The sequence below is a fragment of the Gekko japonicus genome, unplaced genomic scaffold (genome assembly GCF_001447785.1).
Source record: "Gekko japonicus isolate JY-2015 unplaced genomic scaffold, Gekko_japonicus_V1.1 scaffold28, whole genome shotgun sequence".
Lineage (NCBI taxonomy): Eukaryota > Metazoa > Chordata > Lepidosauria > Squamata > Gekkonidae > Gekko > Gekko japonicus.
Window position 1 is genome coordinate 2,170,815 of NW_015177010.1, and position 22,200 is coordinate 2,193,014.

The 22,200-nt window shown below is 41.5% G+C and overlaps 1 protein-coding gene across 1 annotated transcript in view; it reads right to left on the minus strand.

Annotated features, from left to right (window-relative positions):
• Positions 1 to 22,200, minus strand: part of KIAA1033 (KIAA1033 ortholog) — a 51,960-nt gene that overhangs the window by 14,553 nt on the left and 15,207 nt on the right. Inside the window, exons 8-23 of the mRNA XM_015427560.1 lie at positions 17,576 to 17,618; positions 17,202 to 17,305; positions 15,750 to 15,870; positions 14,177 to 14,300; positions 13,937 to 14,064; positions 12,753 to 12,913; positions 10,786 to 10,912; positions 10,195 to 10,320; positions 9,369 to 9,476; positions 8,002 to 8,148; positions 7,765 to 7,844; positions 7,159 to 7,264; positions 4,622 to 4,738; positions 2,851 to 3,019; positions 2,435 to 2,589; positions 46 to 120 (exon numbers count right to left, since the gene is read on the minus strand). Of these exons, the coding sequence (XP_015283046.1) occupies positions 46 to 120; positions 2,435 to 2,589; positions 2,851 to 3,019; positions 4,622 to 4,738; positions 7,159 to 7,264; positions 7,765 to 7,844; positions 8,002 to 8,148; positions 9,369 to 9,476; positions 10,195 to 10,320; positions 10,786 to 10,912; positions 12,753 to 12,913; positions 13,937 to 14,064; positions 14,177 to 14,300; positions 15,750 to 15,870; positions 17,202 to 17,305; positions 17,576 to 17,618 (1,891 nt within the window). The remainder of the gene's footprint in view (positions 1 to 45; positions 121 to 2,434; positions 2,590 to 2,850; positions 3,020 to 4,621; positions 4,739 to 7,158; positions 7,265 to 7,764; positions 7,845 to 8,001; positions 8,149 to 9,368; positions 9,477 to 10,194; positions 10,321 to 10,785; positions 10,913 to 12,752; positions 12,914 to 13,936; positions 14,065 to 14,176; positions 14,301 to 15,749; positions 15,871 to 17,201; positions 17,306 to 17,575; positions 17,619 to 22,200) is intronic.

Consider the following 22,200-nt stretch of genomic DNA (forward strand, 5'->3'; position numbering starts at 1 on the left):
GTCAGTCACCAACTAGGAATCACAAATTTCAATTCCCATGCTCACCTGGTTATTGAGATTGTAGAGATAACGAGATACAAATACATGAATGTTCCTCATAATTTCCAGAACGTCAAGACCCTGAAACAACAATCATTTTTAGGTACTTTCACAACCACCACTTGGAAACAATCCAAGTAATTACTCTATTGTGACAAAACATGAAGGAATTACTGATTAATACAATACAGGAGTGGTGGCACAGTGGGTATATCCCACTGTCTTAACATCCGAACTGAGTTAAGTTCAAGCCCCGTGCTGGTGTGAGCAGCCAGCCTGTTGTCCCCAGCTCATCGTCCACCCAGCGATTCGAAAGCTTCGGCGAGTAGATAAAATGGGAACCACTCCTTAGAGAGAGTGGGCACACCAATCTCCCTTGTGGGAGGGTGTTAGCTGACGGTCAGGACACCCTGGTTGAGGTTCGGAAAAGGCGGAAGAACTTCTTGGCTACAAAAATCCCTGCAGTGGATGTTTCCGGCCAGGCAGTGGCAGTGTGGCAATTTGACATATGGGTCCTGAAGCCTGGTTGACAAAGCAGCCGTTCGGAAAATGACTGAGCCAAGCCAGAAGACGTTTACACCGTGCAGTGACAGTGTGTGCAATTAAATGAATATATGTTGTCTTCCCTATCCCCTATGAACATTGTTAGTCCCCTGTCTAAAATGTGTAACTGTACATTGCTTTGAGCCCACTGGGGAAAGCGATTAATAAATTGAAAGTATTATCATTATTATTTATTATTACAGCTGTTGAATGGGGGCGGGGCCACGACCATCCGAGGGAAAACCATAGAGTTTTCCCTCAGATGACCGTGGCCCCGCCCCCAGCGTGCCTGGCGTCGTCACGTCACTTGCGGGTGACGCGCACGTCGGGGTGGGGCTCCCCCCGGGGCCCGATCCGCTGGTGGTGAGGAACGGGCCTCTGGGGCGGGGGTTTCCCTGCCCCCCGGGGGGACTTGGCAAGCCTAAGCTGAACTTTCAATGTCACAAGTTTGTAATTCTCACTTAAAAGATCTAGATCTGCTTTTTTTTTCTAAAGCATGTGTTAGTTTTTGGACCAGGGGACTGACTTGTAAACTCTTTTTGAGCTCTTAATGGCTTGGGCCTGAAGTATACGATGGACCGCCTCGCCCCATATATATCCTTGCTCGTATTCTGAGGTCATCTGAGGGGCCATGTTGCAAGCACCTGCTTCGTTACAGTGGTGTCTAATGGAGATTTGGTGGGAAGACCTTCTTAGCAGCCACTCTTACACTGTGAAACAACTGTGCCCAAGTGCACTGTTTAGCCCCACCATGACAGGCCTTCTAGTTCCATCTAAAGACTTACTTGCTGCAAAAGGGCCTTCACTGCAGTAGTTTTAGCTCTGGCTTTTATCAGATTTTTTGGAGTGATGCTTGTTCTATGTTCTGTCAGTTGTATTATGATTTTATTAGCCCACCCTGGGTATATTTATTTTGGAAAAGTGCCCTGTGCATTGGCTAAAAAATTAATACACATTTTTAAAAGACAAATGCATGAAACAATTCAAAATAAAAGTTTTAAAATAACACAGAAAAATTAAATTATACAAACAGCAGATACACAGGAGGGGGACCCACAAGGATACAAGGAGGAGGGGAAATCCCATTTTTCTTTTCATCGCTGCTGTCTTTCCTTTCGCCCATCAACAGCTCCCTCCCTTCATTGCTGGCTCCAGCTCACACAAACACCCCACCTGCTCACTGACCTTCCCTCTCCTCCACAATGGGGGGAAGGAGAAGCTAATGGGTAGGAGACAGCAAGCTGGAGCTGGTTCCAGCTTCCTGCCTCAACTGTCCCCAGTTGCCACTCCACTGTAACTGCTGTGCCAACCCAAAATGCTTCCCAAACTCTGAGTGTGTTTTTTGTGAGGTCTGCGGACATAACTAAACTTTGTATTCCCAAATCACTGTTTGTTTGTTTGTTTAACTTAATTCTTTTCCCTGCAAGTCTACAGGTTCCCCCAATGACATATCATATCTGTGGGTTGCCTAATTATACAGATTTGCCTTTTCATAGAGCAGCCAGCCCTTGGTTAATATAGAGAGGGTCAAGTTCCAAAATGCTAAAGGGCTCTGCTGCAGATTAGGAACATCGGAATGGGTCCAATTGCTTTCATTCTGGGGATGGCCCGTATAAGAAGGAATCCATATTGCATGCATGGATCATTCTCCAGTTCTTAAAAGAGAACAGGGCAAAGTGTGCATGAATGACCATGCTGGCACACCAGAGGTGCTGGAGTGCAGTGCAACAAGAACACCCGAAGAGTTCTTAAGCACTGAAATCCAAGCCAGCGAGAGTAACACAGTTTTGTTTTTTTTGTTCTTTTGTAGTACGGAGAGACTTGAGTAAAAAAAAAAACAGAAATTATGTACCTGTTCTAGAGTCTGACTGGGGAGATGTGCTTCTGTCATTGTTAAGCCATAACGCTGAGTTGCTAAATTTCTCATTTCACTATACGTGGCCCAGTCATGCAGAGCCACAGTCGTTAGATTGTAGAAAGTCTTGTCTAGGTAGTGTGTCACATGGGCTGTAAAAACAGAAATAGTACAAGTCAACAGCTACTTCATAGGTAGCAACCAAGGGTTTGGTACAAAACAAGGGTACAAAATACCTCTGCAGCCCAACAGACATATCACTTAGAACTGAGTAATAGGTGAAATAGTTTTATAATCCATGACAGGATTGACACAATATTAAATTTGGGATGCGGGGGAGGGAGCAAAAAGGAAGAGGAAGCGGAATGGATTTTACAGTCTAGAAAAGTATTTAAGGACTCAACAAGGCATACCTTTGATATCTATAAACCGATTGAAAAAGCGGATTGGGTTCAAAGCGAAAAAGTGGGCAAGATCCTTCATTCCAACTTTGAATGGATTTCTGTCATCCAGCTTTAAATGGGTATGCACAGAGAGACGTAGGTCCTTTTCTATTTCCTTACATAATTTGTCCAGGAGGTGCTACACAAAGAGTCATGATAGGCAACATGTTTAATTTATTTATTTATTCATTCATTTATTTATTTATTTTTTAGATTTGTATCCCGCCCTCCCCGAAGGCTCAGGGCGGCTAACAAGGGCATAAATGCCAAATTTAAACAATAGAACAGTATAAAAATACAATAATACAGCATAATACAGTTATTAAAAATAGTAAAAATAAAAATATCGATGCTCCAATACACTCCAAATCCTAAAACCAAGATGGTGTTCTGAAGATGTTAGAACAGAACAGCAACAATATATGTCCCCACAACCCTGTAATCTGCCATGGACATCTCGCACCCCCGATGATACCCGCACCAGCGGTGGTAGAGTGCGGTGATGGAAAGAACGTTGGTGGAATAATGGTGGCGGCGGCTCCTACTCGAAGGCCTGGTGGAAGAGCTCCGTTTTACAGGCCCTGCAGAAGTGCACAAAGTCCCAGAGGGCCCGGATCTCTTCTGGGAGCTCATTCCACCAGGTAGGAGCCGTCACCAAAAACGCCCTGGCCCTGGTCACAGCAAGTTTGATGGACTTGATGAGATGGAACGCTTAATTATACTATGAAAATTAGTTACCAAAAAATGGGTCTGCAAAGACACATTCTGTTTTATTTTTCATTTTAAAATATGCATATCCCTCTTTTCTTAAAAGAAAATGAAGACGCTAACAAAGCCTAATCAGCAAAAACAGTACATGCCAGCATACAAAGTATAAAACAAAACCAATAAAAGAGACAAATCCAAACTCACTTCTCTACAACATACTATCTGTATTTATTTTATTTTAAATTTAGTTAAAATTAAAAGCGTCATGCCTTTGTAAAAGTGCAAAGCCACAATTCAATTAAATGAACAGAAAACAAAATGAGGAAGAATAAGCCCCCCAAAAAAATTGCACAGCTTTTGCAACAATAAAAAGAATGGTTATTTTAACTCCCATAAACCATCTGCACATTTTACTGCTTTTACTGCTTTTAAAAAGTTTAAAACATTTTTAAAAATTCACTACAAGTGAAACTTTGTAAATTTAATCTAGAAAATATGTGACCAGGCATATCTGTATTTTACATCCCACAGTTTGGGCATTTTGGCTGTCTGGAAAATTGTAAGGAGGATAAATCATAGTATCATTGCCAGGAAGGGCACCATTTACAGCTGTAGATAAAATACGATTTCAGCATATGCAATTGATTGAAATTGCAATTACCTCCCACCCGCTATATCCACCCAAAATATGTTTTTCCTCCACTACTTATATTTTACATAAAATGCAACTTATTAGAAGTGACCTGTTGCATTTGTAGAAAGGGGGCAAATGTGTCTTTCTACTGAGGATTCATATGCAATACTTTACTAATTGTTTTAGTGTACTGTTTTGTTGGACTTTCCCCTACAAATCCACAACAGAGTGCAGTGCATTGTGAAGGACTAGTCTCTTCCACACAGCAACATGTTCCATACAAAGGCATCCATACATAAGTTTATAAAAGTCTTTCAACAACAGTAGATTTTAATAAGATATTCCCAAACTGTTGCTTCCAGCTTTCATGCAAAGTAAACACAATACTTATATTACCACCTTATTTAAAACATCCATGATTTCTTTGTCATAGCTCTCCAGAAGCATCTCATGGGATTCCAAGTGCCTTGAGTGCATCATAGCTGGTACACAATCCCGCAATGCACTGAACATGTACTGTAGGAAAAGCTCCACATTAATACAGAAGCCCAGAATGATATGATATAAAAACAGTTTTTTTGAGCAAACACAAATCTATTGAAATGCAAGATCCTACAAAGCAATGCATCATTAGAACAGATAGGAGTCATCAAAATCAGCTGTTCTATTCTTAAGATAGTTGTGCAACATTATGGCTCAATTCAGATATCATGACAAGTCATGCTCTTAGTTTAAAATCCAAATCACAGTTTCAGTATCCAAATGTGCAAGGCAAACTATGGCCTAGAATGGTTAGTCTTCATTTTCCATTGCTCAGCCCCCCAGTTCCTAGGTAAGTGACCCCTGCAGGCAGTGCTATGGCCTTAACTATTTTACCAATTCAGAAATCATGCTAAACCAAGGGGCACTCACATTCCCAATTACCATCAACCCAAAGAGCCCTATTCTAAATAAAATACATGTTGTTATGCCCTGTGAGTCACTTCACCAAACACATACAACAATATACAATATAATTATTAAATATATAACTTTTAACATCACCAGATTACCTTTAGAAAAGAGCAAGAGTCCAGTAGCACCTTAAAGATGAACAAGATATATGGCAGGGTATGAGCTTTCATGAGTCACTACTCACTTCTTCAGATGCTGTATATGAAGAAGTGAGCAGTGACTCATGAAGGCTCATACCCTGCCACATATCTTGTTCATCTTTAAGGTGCTACTGGACTATTGCTCTTTTCTATTGCTACAGACAGACTAACACGGCTACCCATCTTGATTAGATTACCTTTGACCATGTAAAGTTCTCTCTCCCCACCACCGCTGAACCTTATCCAGCCCTTGTGTATCCAGAGGAAAGGCTTCCTTTTCTACCTTCTTGCTCTCTCTCTCCTCAGCATGAGGAGCAGCAGTGCAGGCAAGAGGACAAGACTGCCAAGACTCCTGGAGAAAAGCAAGCTGGTTGCAGAGAAAGGGGCCTAACCACCATCACTCCACTCTGGTCTTGCTCTTTTCCTATATGGCTGTCATGGTGGTGGTGATTCTCTTTTCTATGTAGCCAACTTGCTTTCCTCTCAGAAGTTGTCTGGGTGAGGGAATCGGGACACAGAGGCTGAGGAGAAAGGTGTGGAGGGTATAAGAGGGTTGTCTTTGCCTCCAGCTCTGACAGGACACCTGCAGCTTACTCATCCTCAGTTCAAAGTGGGAAACATTTGCTAATCACAGACTGTTCAGGGCAATGGACCTTGCTTATTTTCCTGGAAGATGGAGTGGGTGCCACACTGGGGAACAGTGCCAAGAACCACAGGTGACATATCAAAGAGGCACATGTGGCTTCCAAGCCACTGAGTGACACTATGCTAAACTGTACTCGGGCCCCGGTCACACGGCAAAGTTGCCGCGGGAGAGGCACGGGAGTCCCGCGGATTTTCCGGGCGCAATCTCACCCCAACAACTGGGAAGCGCAGTGCTCCCGTGGTGAACCCGTGGCTCCCCGCCGAAGGTGCAGAGTTAAAAACTAGTACCTACGAGGTACTAGTTTCCTAAAACCACGGGCCAAGGGCAGGCGTCTGATCGCGTTCCCGGTGGACTTACGTGGCATCCAGCGCCCAGCACTGTTCGTCTCTGCAGGTTGCGCAACAGCGCCCAACAGCGCATGCGCACAAAGAGCAATTGCTAGTGCAATCGCGCCGTGTGGCTTCTGTGCCACGCTGCAGGATACCCGTCTGATCGGCATTTCCCCCGAACCACGGGATCTCGACCGGGACGTGTGCTTGGGCAGCTGCGCGTTAGTTTCCTCCGGGGCAATTAGCCACGCCTCCCCCCCCCCCCCCCACAATATCCGGCCCATGTGACCGGGGCCTCGGAAAGCCACTTCTCCAAACTACAGCTTCTGATACTAGTTTCTAAGATGCTTGCAAACCTTAATCTGCCAGCTTAGATCTCATGCTAAAACTGCAGTCCTGTGCACACTTAATTGGGAGTACTTATTTCTGAGTAAGTATTTATAGGACTGCAATGTAAATTATAGTCAAGCTTCCACAACAGTCCAATCCTTCGCATATCTATATGAAAGGTAAGTCTAACAAAGGCTCATCAGACTTAAACCCCCATAACAGCCTGCAGAATTGCAGCCTTGGTTTTCTGAAATTCAGCTACAGTTAAAGTGATCAATGGGTAGAGCAAAACATAGACTGAGAGCTAAGCCAATCTCAGTGATCAGCTGAAAACAAACTTTTAAAATAGCTTTAGCTTCAAGGTCTTCTGAAGACGTTCAGTCTTCCACATATTTCTCTGAAAAACTCAGCCATGGGCATTTTGCCATAAAAGTTTGGCCACAGAAAAGATGCTTCCTTCAGATTTTTTAAAACGTATTTATTTATTTATTTATTTACATTACATTTATACCCCGCCCTTCCCGCAAGCTTACTTACATGTAACCTGGCAGCATCTACTGCATTTTCATAGACATCATCCAGATAAATTGGAAACATGGTTCTATGCCAGTACAAGAAGCAACAATCACATTGTGTTCGGACTCTAGAAAAAAATCATTTGAATTAGTAAAAAAAAGAAATTGATCTCATTGAAAGCAAACCTGGAGCACTGATTGCAATGGTTCATTTACTTGCCTTTCTATTTGCTACTATTTCTAATGTAAACAGCTGTATTCAGCTGGATACAGCTTTATTCTTCTCCATACCTTCCACCCTACTTCTGGCTTCTGAAATTTCACCACAAGAAGAGCAAGAAACTTTTTTTAAAAAACAGTCAGAATCTGAGATTCTCCAGATTCTGAATTCTGTATCCAAAACAAATTTTGCACCAAATACATACAATTCTGGCTATGACACTGTATGACGTCACACTCTACAAGACCCGAGACTGCAAGAATCAGTGTGGTCTTCTCCAAGGCATCTCATATTATTTTTTTATACCCCACTTTTCTCCCCAAAGTGGCTTACAACATTTTCTTCTTCCCCATGTTCTAACACTTATGCTGTACCACTTTCACATATAATGTACTATTTCCGCTTTACCTTTCTTGAAGTTCACTGATTAAGGCCAGCTTTTTCATAACTACCTGAAGAGGAAGGAGTTCTTCATCTTTAAATGTTCTCTGAAAAGAAAAACACAGAAGGACACACAGTAGTGTCGATCCAATGCTTCCATACAAATTACACCACAGCCACTGACCACATAACTTCCCATTTTATCACCACTAACAGATGTGTATAATACCTTGCAGATGGAGAGGAGAAAACTGTCACACTCACCATTTGTGTGCCAACACTGAGAGCCAGGGAAATGATGAGCCGCCTCTGTTTTGTGCTAGGACCATTGAGGATGTTTTCAGCCAATACAAGAGCAGACAGTACATCAAGGCGTTGCTCGCTGTATTTTTTGTCAGAAATTACTCTTTTCTGTATTTTTTTTAAAAAGCAAGCACTTAGAAACAGTACTTTGGACTCAGCAGCAGATAAATTGTATGCATAAGCCTGCCACATTTAATTTGGATTTTCAGCCTAAGGAATTGGGACATTTAAAACCTCAAACCAATTATTAAAAACTAGAAATTACATATGTCTAAAATTTACAACTAAAAATTACATACAAAGAAATACCCCTTCCCCCCACCAAACTATGATCCAACTCCTAAAAAAAAATCCCTAAGCTTCTAGTTGAAGTTTAGCTTTCCAGATGTTCACCATAAGCAACAGTGCTTAAAGTCCTGGGAAAATGGGATTTCTAATTTCAGACATCTTTTCCCAAGTGACAGTTAAAAATTCAGAATGAGATTTACAAGCGTTGCAAGAAGAATTCACTAACAGAAACTATCGTTCCCCTGCGCACATGTAATTGGTTTAGGTTCAGCACAATACTATTAAGAATTAAAATGACCATATAGTAAGAAAAAGCAATCAAAAAGTGGAATAGATGTCATAAAACAATATTTGTTACACTTTGAGAAAATATGACGTTTCAAACTAAACGTTCACATACAGGTTTCTTACCAAGAATAAAAACATAAAGGCAGGCAAAACAAACATGTCACCAATGTTCCTTCTAAGCTGAGTTGATGTAAACTAGCTCACTGGTTTTTAGCCTCCGGCTCACACATTTTTGTCTTAGCTCAGGAAGGATAGCTTCAGAGCGAACTAATTCATGCATTAGCCTAATCACCTGCTCACAACTTTAATGCCAGTAGCTCACAAAGTAGAATTGTTGCTCACAAGACTCCATAGCTTAGAGGGAGCATTGCATCCCTCTAACTGTCATCCAACTGTCAAGAGACATGTATTTCGAAGATGTGGCAGAAGGTTGAGAAGGATAAAGGACACACACAGAAGGAAAGAAAGAGTGAATGCCCAGTTTGTTGGCTCTCCAGGGAGACTTGCTGGCTCCTGTGTGAAACAGGATGCTGGACTAGATGGACCCCTGCCTGATCCAGCAAGGCTCTTCTTAAGTTAATTCACTGGGGACTTCTCTAGCACAAGGCCCATTGAATTGAAATAAATGATAATGCATGTTCTGGCCAAGTCCAATTTCAAAAGAATGTCCCAATTAGTATTATCTTTGTTTTATCAGTATAGAATCTGGACACAAAATATACAAGTACGTACTACCACTTTTGATTACATACCTTGGCTACAGAAATAGCGTTAAGAGCCTGATGCTGAAGATGCTGAACTATGTGTGTGACTGAATCAGCAACGATCATACTTCTTCTGTAAAACATATGTTCTATTGCCTGCAGTTAGCCACATTTTGGAAAGAGTTAGCATCACAAATCCGCAACTGTGATTTGAATCAAAAAATTTTTTTATACCAACTCCATATGGAAAACTATTTCCCCCCAAAACCTTTTAACAATGCCAGTCAACATAAAAGACTTGTGTGTGAAAATAGATAAAATAAAAATTTTTAAAAGAAAGAAATTCTACACTCTTCTACTACAAAACTAAGCCACATGTATTTGGTAGTTTAACTTCCTTTGACATCAATGCACAACTATATGCAAATGCACCCTTCAGAGGAAGCATACTAGATATACCACCACACTAGCCAACCATGCTGAAGCTCCAATCCTGCGCTCCTAGATGCATTTCACAAACAAGGCCAATCAGCGCCAATAGACTCTACTGACATGAGGGCAGTTAGGACTCAAACCTACATGCTAATGTAGGACTCCAACACAGGCATCATAGTTCAAGCACCTAGCCTAAAGCTGGTTCAACCTTACATAGTATGTATCCCTCATCCAGAAAAAGGATGCAGTAAAAAACAAAAAACCCTAGAGACATAGCATACACAGCTGTGCACCAGTTTTTCTTTGCCTCTATCTTGTTGCTGCCTCTTTCCAATTTGTAATTTTAAGCACAGGCACATCTCCTACACGTGAACTGTGCTGCAAAACATCTACTGCTTATTTTAGGGAGAATAAGAAATGCCACAACACTGCAACTTACTTTAAGAAGTTCCACAAGTCTGCACAACGCTTTAACTGAGGTTTTAGTCATTGGCTTCTGCATCGACATGTGCAGATTCATTGTGCTTTTAATGATGTTACTAAGGCTGTAAGCATACAGAAAACCCTAGAAATACATTGGAAGGAAAGGGTGAATCACCACATGTTACAACAACATGAACAACTTATTCACTAAAAAATAGTTCTTCCAAACTCAAAAATAAACTGTTCAGGACACAAGAATATTTGCTTTCATGGAACAGATGTACCAAGCCATTAATAATTACAGAAGAAGTATCTGACGAAGTATCTGACAAATGGAGCTTTAACTCTAAAAAGTTCATACCCACAAATTCTTGTTGGTCTCTAAGGTGCTACTGGATTCGAATCAAGCTATTTTACTGCAGACCAACATGGCTACCCTCTGACACTACAACAGAGGTATGGCTCTTGATTGTACAAGGCAATGTATGTCATTTAGATTGATTTACCAATTTCCTTGTAGATTACAGGAGTCTCGGGAACTGAAAACCACCTAGCAATACTGTAAGCAGTGTTTTCTAACCATGTGATTTTAGACTCTAACACACACCTGTATAAAAATGTTGCATCTGTTGGTGAGATCTTCAGCAAACTTATCCATCCGTTGTTCCTTTGACAAAATAGATTCCATTTTCATCATCCATGAGCTCACAAACACATAGTATGATTGCATTTCTCTGGAGAGAAAATTGTAACGTTAGGATAGAGCAGGTAGAGAAAGAGGTACTTTTCTCCCTTTCTCACAATACAAGAACTCGTGGGCACTCCATGAAACTGCAGAGCGGTCGGGTTAGAACGGATAAAAGGAAGTACTTCTTCACCCAAAGAGTGATTAACACATGGAATTCACTGCCACAGGAAGTGGTGGTGGCTACAAGCATGGACGGCTTCAAAAGGGAATTAGATAAGCATATGGAGCAGAAGTCCATCAGTGGCTATTAGCCACAAGGTATAGATAGGGGCTCTGGGGCAAGTGATGCTCTGTCTTCTTGGTGCTTTGGGGGGGGGTCAACAGTGGGAGGGCTTCTAATGTCCTGGCCCCACTGGTGGACCTCCTGATGGTACCTGATATTTCTGGCCACTGTGTGATACAGAGTGTTGGACTGGATGGACCTTTGGCCTGATCCAACATTGGCATCTCTTATGTTATTATGTTCTTATGTACTCAACTGCTCTATCAGACATCACGCCAAATCATGGCTGAACACAATGTCTGAATTTATAAGCCATGGCTTGCAATCAGATACCAAACCAGAATCAGAAACCATGGTTTGAAGTAGGTTACCAAGATTTATGCCAACTATAGTTTTGTCATGAGATCCCAATCATGGGAACAAAGATCACAAGGAACCGTGAAAACTAACCAACACAATACACTTAATATAATACATCAGCGTGTTCAGTATATATAAAAACAGGGAATCCAATTTATCGTAAGAAATTGAGATCAATTTGCAAAATTCTACAGAGAATTGAACTTTAGCTGTAATTTGTTTAGAAAGTCTGGACTTTGATTTCAGCTTTGAAAGACTGGATGTGGATTTCAGACTTTGACTACACAAACTGAATTCCAATTGTAAATAACACTGAAGAAGGTGAACAATGACTTTAGACTAGAACTTCAACAGAGCATCAGTTTTCCCTCCTCTAATTTGTCCAAACTGTCCAAATTGATAGATCATATTTATGACAACCAAACTGTTCCATACTGAACATGAAACCAAGTGCTGAGAACTGAATGGAAACAAAAGTAGTTCTAAAACACAACTTCATTTCTAAACTACTACTAACATAAACCACAGTTGGATTCATTGTCTGAACTGAACCAACCTAACAGTGGCTATTAATATCACAGTAACAACAACAGGATAATCTTCAACGGAAAAAAAAAGTTAGGACTGCATGTGACAAATGGATGATCAGACTGAAGCCACAAGAAAATTAATGCTAACCCAGTCCTAAACACAGTGCACATTCATGTGACAAGGTTGTTTATGCACATATAAAAGGGGAAATGCCTTCATAAAGCAATACAAATATCCCAGAAGGAGCCTATGTTGGCATTGAGAAAAGCCTCCAATTCACGTAGTAATAAGTGTGTGGTATGTGAAGATAGCTGCCATGAGGAAGCACTTGAAAATACTTCCATATGAATGAGGTTTTATGGGTTCCTGGCTCTCAGCCAGTTTGTTTCAACTGAAAATCCACCCAAGTGGCTTAGGATCACAATGTAAAAATTGCATAAAAACTGCATACATGGCTATAACATGCATTACTATGAAGAGCACTGAAAGTACAAAAAGGCAAACACAACTAATTTCCCTTTCTGGGACTGTAATCTGAACATAAATAGGGTTTACCTCAATCTAAGTCCCTTTAATTTCAAAAGAAGCTTCTTCTACAGATTGTGTATAGGATCAGGGTGTTTGGTACCTAGATATTCTGCAGTTTACATTTTTTAAAAAATGTACTAAATAAGAACCCTGCAGGGTAAAAAAATTTGTCTTTAAAACCTACTTGGTAAGTGACTGAGCCTTGTGTTGTAGAAAACTTTCCCTGTGTGCTTTAATAGCATGAAGGCTTTTCCTGTCTAGAAGCTTGGCAGCAGCTGGCACCTTCTGGATCAGAAAGTTATCAGCAAACCAAATTATATTTGCTGTAAGTGTGATCGCTGGCACCTGTCACATCAACAATAAAAGTACAGACAGAAAAGTTCACCATAGCGTTAATGATTTCATATGAAAAAGCTACTCAAATACACAGTGCAAAACACACACACACACTTTTGGCACTTCCAGATATGTAGACCTGTCCTATACCTTGCTGAAGTCCTATCAAGTACTCTATGGAATACCAACATAAGCCACTCTAAACAAATAAAACCCCACTTCATTTTTCACATTAGATTTCAGGCTCTGCTTCTGAATCTATTCTCTGCTGCATCAATGTAGCATAAGAACACCACAAAATGTTTTAAGACTGGGCAGAGTGAAGGGATCAGCTAAACTAGCCATACCCTACAGCTGTGGAACAGGGCCCATCAATCTAGTGAGCAGTTTAGTAAAGAGCTGTCATGAGAGGGGTTGAAGAGGTGTGAGAACGCTATGCCAACTCTTTTTTAAAATACAGGATGTCATTTCAGCCACTTGGCAAGAGGCCTGCATTACCACCTCTGGGCTGGGCAGTAGGTAACCTGACAATTACTAAACATATTATTGCTGTATCATGAGTACATATTCTATTGAACAAACACAGAAAATAAATCCTTCCCTATATTACATTTAGGAAGCTTTCCTCAGTATTGAATTAATTCTCATTTAATAAATGAGACTTACATTTGAGCAAACATGGGAATGATAGGACTGTTAATATCACAGTAGGCTGAATCAAAAGCAGTAATTAATTACATGTTTTGTATTAACATGAAAGTAGCTGGTTATTCTCCCTGACAAGTGAATAGTAGCAAGATTTCAGTTGCAACAATTTCAAACAATGCAGACAGTAAAATAATAGCTACATATTTTAAAAGTAAATCATTACTTAAGAGATTACTGAATAATAGCTAGTGAATTTAAATGTTTCTATTTTGTGCATTCTCACACTAAAGGCCCTAAACTAAGCCACATTTTAATAAAAATTATGTTCACACTCTGTGAAGTTTTTAATTTTTAGAAGAAAGTTACAAACAGCAAAAACATCACCTTTTTGCAAATGTCCAGTAACGATTTGTAAAATTTCTTGTCTACCGTCCGAAAAATCTGAAAATGTAGTACAAACAGCCCACAAATTCCTACGTACTTATCTCTCTGGTCAATTTCTGAGGGTTCACCTTGTACAAATACACATAGAAAAGAATATTTTTGAAGTTTGACACTAGACAAACAATATAGCTACTTTCATAAACAATAATGTCAGTCTGAAAATAGTCCATCTGGCATTACCAAGCTTAGCTTCAACATTTGCAAAGATTGTGCGAATACTATGTGCAAACTCCTCCGCAAAAGCGCTGTTCTTCGACACTGACACTCCACCATTGAGGCAATCAAACTGCTGTTCTATACAAGCCTGGAAGGGGAAAAAAGAAGAGCAACTGACATAATCAGTATCAAGTGGAATTCACTGACAATATTAGCGCAAACAAATCATGAGTACAACTTAGAATATACAAGTTCTCCCTTGCTTGGGGGTCTTATTTAGGTGAAGTAATTTTGACATCTGATTAAAAGGGAATCAATACTTAATCAGTGGTTGTTAACTGTTGCTTCAGCTTCTTTACTCATTTCAGTAGGAGTTTAATTCCACAAGACAACACTTTTAAAAATGTGAACATATTTCTGGGATTACAAAGAAGTTTAGAAACATTTAGTGACATCAATTAGCATTTTCATGTTAATGTTAAATAACTAAGTACATTATAAAAGCAGTGGAGGAATCTATAGCTTCAGTTACTTATACTACAAGCTATAACAATGTTCCAACTATGTCTTATATGAAACAAGACAAAACTGCTGGGTTGTCTATCACATCAATTTACTAGGTAGAGTCTTCAAAACAATTCTGCCATACATACTGCATGCTCTCCAGGCAAATTAAGATATCTTTCTAAACCACACCAACTTGGGGAGGGGCTGTGGCTCAGTGGAAGACCCTCTGATCCCAGGTTGAATCCATGGCATCTCCAGTTAAAAGAACCAGGTAGTCATGCAAAAGACCTCCACCTGAGACCCTGGAGAGCCATTGACAGTCTGAATAGACTATACTGACTCTGATGAACCAAGAATCTACTTCAGCACACACATATACTTTTATTGAACACTCACATAGCCTATACACATACTTCTTACACAGATGCATTTAAAATATGAAATTTAATCTGTCCTCTGAATCCTCTTTTTTTTTTTTACAGCAAACTGGGGTCACTAAGTAGTGGGGAAAATACATCCAATATTTCTAGCTCAAATCCTGTTAGCCACTTGTAGAAAAAGATCATCAATATCACAGAAGTTACTACTATATATAAAGAAAAAAATCTGGCCTCTAGGCAGGTATTAAATTTTATGAGAAGACAGAAGCCAGACTGCTTGGGCAGATGCAATTCTACTACTGAAAATCACTTAGGTTCCCAAATGTAAGAACTACACTCTGAAAAACTGTAACATTCAGAAAGGATGGCCATGGCTGCAAGGAAACCAATTACATGCAGCATTCTTAAGTTAGGTAAGACGTATGAAAAGAACACACCAGACACAATCTAAAGAACCAGTCCAGTATGCCCTTAGAGTGAGGTGAACAACTGCTCTTAATATCACTTGGAATATCTAAGCCAGTGGGCACACCCAAAGTAGCTGTTAGGCTATAAACCAGAAGATATTAGAAACAAGGAAGATATAAAATTTAAAATTCAGTTATTACCAGTTTAACCACCATTGTTTTCAAAAATAAGCAGACTCTTTAGGGTTTCACTACACATTTTAACTGCACTGAAAAGATGTTCCTCAGAATTCACTGTGTTACCTGGAAAATCATCCCATCCAATAACTGGCTTTCCAGTTTTAATAGCAGCTTTTCAAATGGCTTCAGTTTATCCTCCTGGACACCAAATTTGGAAGGATTGTGATGGACAGACTTTAACAACCTGGCAAAGCAAAATAATAACAATGTGTGGTACCTTAGGTACTGTCTGAAGTGGGAATTCATTTGTCATAGCCGAGGCGATTTACATTCTTACTAACCATGAACCTGATAGTTCCACATCTCAGTAAGGCAGTTATACAGACGAAGCAGGGATTATTGCATGCTTAAAGTGGAGGGGTGGGGAGTTCTCAATGAAGTCTGAGCATTGCTCATAGAATGTTCAGGGCAAGTGAGGTAAATTTGAAAAGAGAAAGGAATAAAAGGGAGATCAGGGGACAGAGAGAATTGGCCTGATCAAATAACTAACAGCATATAGTAGATATGGATCAGGGAATCTGCACCACAGCATTTCCTACCCCTAAGTTCTCCCTCTAATTCTGGGCTCTGAATCTTTTGAAAGAAAGGACGAGATTTGTTATGCTTGTTATGTTGCTAATGTGAGGAAATTCAAATACACACAAATGCTAAGGCAGGACCCCTTAACATTTTATAGTACCTTGGAATGGCATGTGTATGTGTGAAATTAACTTTATCTCCCCCTCCCCCCGGATAAAGACACACAGGGTAGGAAAGAAGAGGGTAAAAATACCTGCTTCAGCACTAACTGCATAGGTTCAGGACTACATAAACAGCGCCCCGCTCAGAAGCCAATATTATATGGCAATTCTGCTACAGTGCAATCCTTACGTTTTAGGGCCAGGCGAGCAGAAAGTCACAAAAATTAGTAGCACCACTGCGTGGTAGGGAGATGTGGCCCCCTTGATTTGTTCAAAGCCTTTCTTGAAATACAACAGACCCAAGCTCCGAAATCATGTATTACATTACCATACAAACCAAAATCCTGTAAAGCACATTTGAACGTGTCTAATATCATTCAAAGAATAAAGTTTGTTTTTTGTTTGGTTTTTTTGCTGTTGCGAGCCACTTTGGGCTCCTCCAGGGGGGAAACAGTTTATAAATATTCTGAATAAATACTTTTTAATTCAAGACAAATGCCTGCTGGAAAGAAAATCAAGGCTATTCTTCCACCATACACATGAGCAAATTTAAAACAGTTCACCTCAGTTGGGCATTGCAGAAATAATTACCTCAGTACAATAAAGGTACATTTAAGTCAGTGATGAAACACATACAGCCAAGGAGTAATTGAGTATGAATACTAAAGCTTGGGGACTTGTTCGGCACAAGCTGCAAAAAATCCTAAGTAAGCCCCCAATTAAGTGCATGGAAACAATGGAGCATTAGCTTGGGGGACTGGATCCCCTCAACGTGGCTACTGCCATTGTTTCTGCTTTTATTTTTTCTAAAGAAGAGACCCCTTTACCAACGCACCTTTTGTACATGGTCCAGTGATCTTTCAGCATGGTATGATTGTCTATTATCTCATCCAGCGTTAGTAAAACAGTCAGCAGCTCCCCCAGATGCTCATACATAGCCTGTTGAAAATATACATATTTCAACACAGATTTAGGATCCCTAAGAAAATTATTAAATGCAGCACACTTGTTTGAGATAAAAAGCAGGCCTTCTTGTGTGTACGATCCTCTTCATTACAAGAAAGAAACAGGATAAAATCCCAGGCACAACTACAAGTTCTGGTTTTACATTTCCACAGTAGAAGGAAAAGATACCAAAACTTGAGCTCCAGACTGAGAACTTGCATAATTTTATGACACACTGCATCAGATTCTGCAAATAATTCTCACCTGAAAATGAACTCCTGATGTCTCGATAACTTTAGGTGCAGTCCTGAAAAATGAACCAATACTACATTTTACATCACATAATCAAAGGGGTTTTTTTCACTTTCTTCAATAAATCACAATAATTGACAATAACTGGGAAAACAATTCCACAAATGCAAGAGGCCCAACATGGTCTGTTGCCTCTGCGTTGAGTCAGTCTATGTTGCTTGCTCTGTTGTTATAGGACTGGCTAGGTAGGATTTGTTAGGTAGATCTGCTGTTGGAAAGATGTTTGTTCCTTCCCAATTATTTTAGAAGGTTTTAAGGTAGTGCTACTTTGTATCGAATTGGCTTAGTGGTGGGCTAAGAAGGGAGGAGGGTGGGAGGGAGCTTGATTATAGGAGGTTACTTGCTTTGTTGTGACTAGCTAATTTAAAATTTGTTTAATCCTAAACTGTTAGTTGTATAACATGCGGATAAGGGGAGGAAGAGAGATATGGAAATGGACTCTGAGAATATCTGGAGCAGCAATGCCGGTTCAGGGATCCCAGTGATTGGGGGAAGAGAGGTATGGTGGTGGGAGAAGGTACAGTAAGGGAAGGAGATGGAGATATGGTCATGCTCGATCTCCTTCCAACCTTCATCCCATCCCAAGAAACGTCAGTGGTGGGACTAGGAAAATAAACCCTTCTCCAACACTGATGCTGCACAATACCAGGCCCATTAATAATAAGACCATGACACAGCAGTGCAAGAAGTGCACAAAGCATGCATAACCAAGACCTGGGTAAGGGAAGTCGAGACCGTTGCCTTGAAAGAGCTGGCCCCCTCAAGGTTTCTTGGTCCTCCATCAACCCCGGACTTATAGTTCTGGGGGACTTCAATATCCATGCCAATGCTGCTGCCTCCTCGTGGTGTCTTCCATGGCAACACTAGCTCTCCCAGTTTGTATCAGGTTCTACACATCAAGCAGGCTGCACACTGGATCTGATCTTTGGCATAGGGATAGATATAGATCTGAGGCTACTGATGGTGTGCCGTGAGCAGATCATTTTGTCCTGAAGGCTCAGCTGGGTGTTCCAGCTCCCTCCTGTCTAGGTGGTGAGTGGATTTATGCTCACCCGCGGAGCCTAATGGACCCAACTGGGTTCCAGAATGCTCTGCGGGATTTGATGCCCCCTGGTGATGCATTAGAAGTGCTGACAGAAGACTGGCATACCAGTCTCTCTGAAGCCATCAAAGAAATCACTCCCCAATGTCCTCTTCGCTCACGCCCCAAATTAGCCCCATGATACACCATGAAGCTTCAGAGAACGAAGCAGGACCTAAGATGACTAGAGCGAGTTTGGAGACTGTCTTATGATGAAGCTGCAAGAACATCTTATTGGACATTTATGAAATCCTATAAGATGGCGGTGAAGACTGCAAAGAGAGAATTTTATGCAGGCTCCATTGCATCTGCTAGCTCTCGCCTGGCACAATTCTTTAGGGTAATTAGGTAATTAACTCTATTTCAGGGAAAACCCAAAATGTTAATAATGTGGCCATTAGCTGCGAGGCTTTTGCAAGCCTTTTTGAGGATAAAATCTTGTCACTTCAACATGAGCTGCCTGCCAACATTGATACAGTATGTGGACTGGAGGCCCCTTGACCATCATTGGATTCAGTATTGGACAACTTCAGCCTACTCTCCCAAGCTGATGTTGACAGGGTTCTGGGTGCTGTCAGACCTTCCACTTGCCTCTTATACCCATGCCAGTCATGGCTGGTGAAAGTCAGTGGTGACGGAATACAGGGGCCCCTGGTGGACATTAAAAACTTTCCCTGAGTTCAGGGGTCTATCCAGGGGGGCTAAAAGAGACTGTGATGACACTGCCCTGAAAGAAACCATCTCCGGATCCCACTGACCCAACCAATTACTGCCCAGTATCGAACCTTTCATTTCTGGGTAAGGTAATTGAGAGAGTGGTGGCGGAGCAGCTTCAGACTTTCCTGGAGGACACATCAGTTCAAGACCCATTCCAGTCATTTCCACCCTAACCATGATCTTTGTAGGCAGCTGGACCAAGGTGAGTTGGTGCTGCTGTCATTACTTGACCTGACAGCAACATTCAACATGGTCGACCATTATCTGTTAACCCACTGCACTGCCAATGTAGGAATCCATGGGACGGCCTTAAAGTGGCTTGCCTCATTTCTCCATGGTCAGGGACAGAGGGTGGCACTAGGTGAGAGGGTCTCACCACGATACCTTCTGGTATGGGGAGTCCCCCAGGAAGCAATACTCTCTCTCCAATGCTATTTAACATCTATATGTGCTCCCTCACCTAGCTGGTATGGAGTTTGGGACTGGGTTGTCACCAGGATGCGGATGACACCCAGCAGTATCTGTTGATGGACAGACGGCCAAACACTGCCTCAAATATTTTAGTTGATGGTTTGGAAGCCATAGTTGGATGGTTGAAAAAGAGCCAGCTGAGACTGAACCCATCTAAGATGGAGGTTCTGTAGCTGGGTAAGGGGGATTCAGGCCTGGGGTGCCAACTCCCAGTTCTTGATGGTGTGCCTTCAACACCACTGCTGACGGTCAACAGCCTGGGTGTGTTTCTGGATGCCTCCTTATCAATGGAGACCCAGATCACAAATGTTGCTAGACTGTTGTTTATTCCATTGCATCAGATCAGGCAACTGGCTCCCTTCCTGTCTTGCCCGGACCTAGCCACAGTGATCCATAAACAGTCACCTTCAGTTTAGATTACTGTAACTCCTTCTACACAGGGCTACCCTTGAGACTGACCCAGAAACTACAACTGGTCCAGAATGTGGTGGCACGGGTTCTTACAGGAACGGCATCGACAGCACACATACAACCAGTGCTTCATCAGCTGCACTGGCTCCAGGTTGAATACCAGATCAGGTTCAAGGTATGGTATAAACATTTAAGGCCCTAAAAAGTCTGGGACCAATGTATCTATGGGACCGCCTCTCCTGGTATATATCCGCTAGAGAGCATTACACTCAGGTGAGAATAATTTACTGGTGATCCCTGGCCTGAAAAGCATCCGGCTGTCTTCAACCAGAGCCAGGGCTTTTTTGGCCCTGGTGTTGGCCTGGTGGAACTCTCTGCTGAATGATATCTGTGCCCCGTGGAACCTAATGCAGTTTCGCAGGGCTTGTAAGACAGAGATGTTTCCACCAGGCCTATGGTTGAGGACAGCAATGGTTTTTTCCATCTAGCCTGGCTCTGTCCTTCCCCTTCCATCATGGGGAAAGGGACACTAAATTGCCTGTTTATGCACCATCTGCAAATTGTTAGGTAACATGTTAACTTGATTTTAATTCTAACCCAATTGTGAACATTGTATGGAATGTTGTTCCCCACCCTGAGCCCTGTATACAGGGGAGGGTGGGCTGTAAGTTGAAATAAATAAATATTTGAAAACTAAAGACACTTAACTGAGTCGCAACAGTACAAAGAATGTGCCACATCTAATTCTACACAACTTGTGACTCATCAAGCAGAGCACAGCACAAAGGTCACGTACCATGCTTGCCAGGAGCCAGTCTGGTGTAGTGGTTAAGAGCGTGGACTCTAATCTGAGAGAACCAGGTCAACACCTCCTGGTAGTCCCTGGCCCGAAAGACGTCCATCTTGCCTTGACCAGAGCCAGAGCCTTTTCTGCCCTGGCCCCTTCCTGGTGGAACATGCTCCCCATTGAGATCAGGGCCCTGCGGGATCTTCTTCAATTCCACAGAGCCTGCGAGATGGAGCTGTTCCGCCAGGCTTTTGGCTGAGGCAGCGGACATCCATATATGGCCTCCCTGAGGTTTCTGTTATTCTGTCATCTATTTAACAACTGCTGGCCATTATTTATATTTCATCCCGGACCAGGAACCTCCTACAACTGAAAAATTTCTTTTGCCATCAGTTTGAGACCACCATTTTAATATTTATGATGATGTTCTAAATTTTAATTCTTACACTATATTAATCAAATATATTTTGTACAAATGAAATGCTATTACCTGCCCTGAGCCCACTTTGCAGGAAGGGCGGGCTATAAATATGAATAAATATATAAAATAAGCTGCTCTGAGACTCCTTCGGGTAGTGAAGGGCAGGGTATAAATCCAATCTCTTCTTCTTCTTCTTCTCTTCCAACAGCCCCTGCTTTGGTGGTTTCAAGCAGGCAGCAGAAGCAGGAAGTTTAACAAGTCCCTGGCAGTTCACAACAAATGGCTGGTGGGTAGTGTTCAGCATGGCACAGGCCTGGTATAACTGCTAGACTTAATAATGGTTCTTTATATGTCACCAGTGGTGTTTATATAGCACCTTGGAATGACTGCTGTGAATGCCTTCATATAAATAAAGATTACATATGCAGCTTCACCCATTGAAAAAAATGAGTCATGCTGCTGTGCTGCCAAATATTATTACAAAGAAACCCAGGAGAAAACTAACACCTGCTAAAAGGGCTGAGGGAATACAGACAAGAGACTATTTGAACTATGTCCAGAAGACAGACATTAACATCTGTAAAATATCATGGGATTTCCCAGTGATCCCAAACTCCCTGACCAGACTAAATACTACACTCTAAAGGTGGCTCCCCTCCTCGAAGCAAACACATCAGCTTCAAATAGAA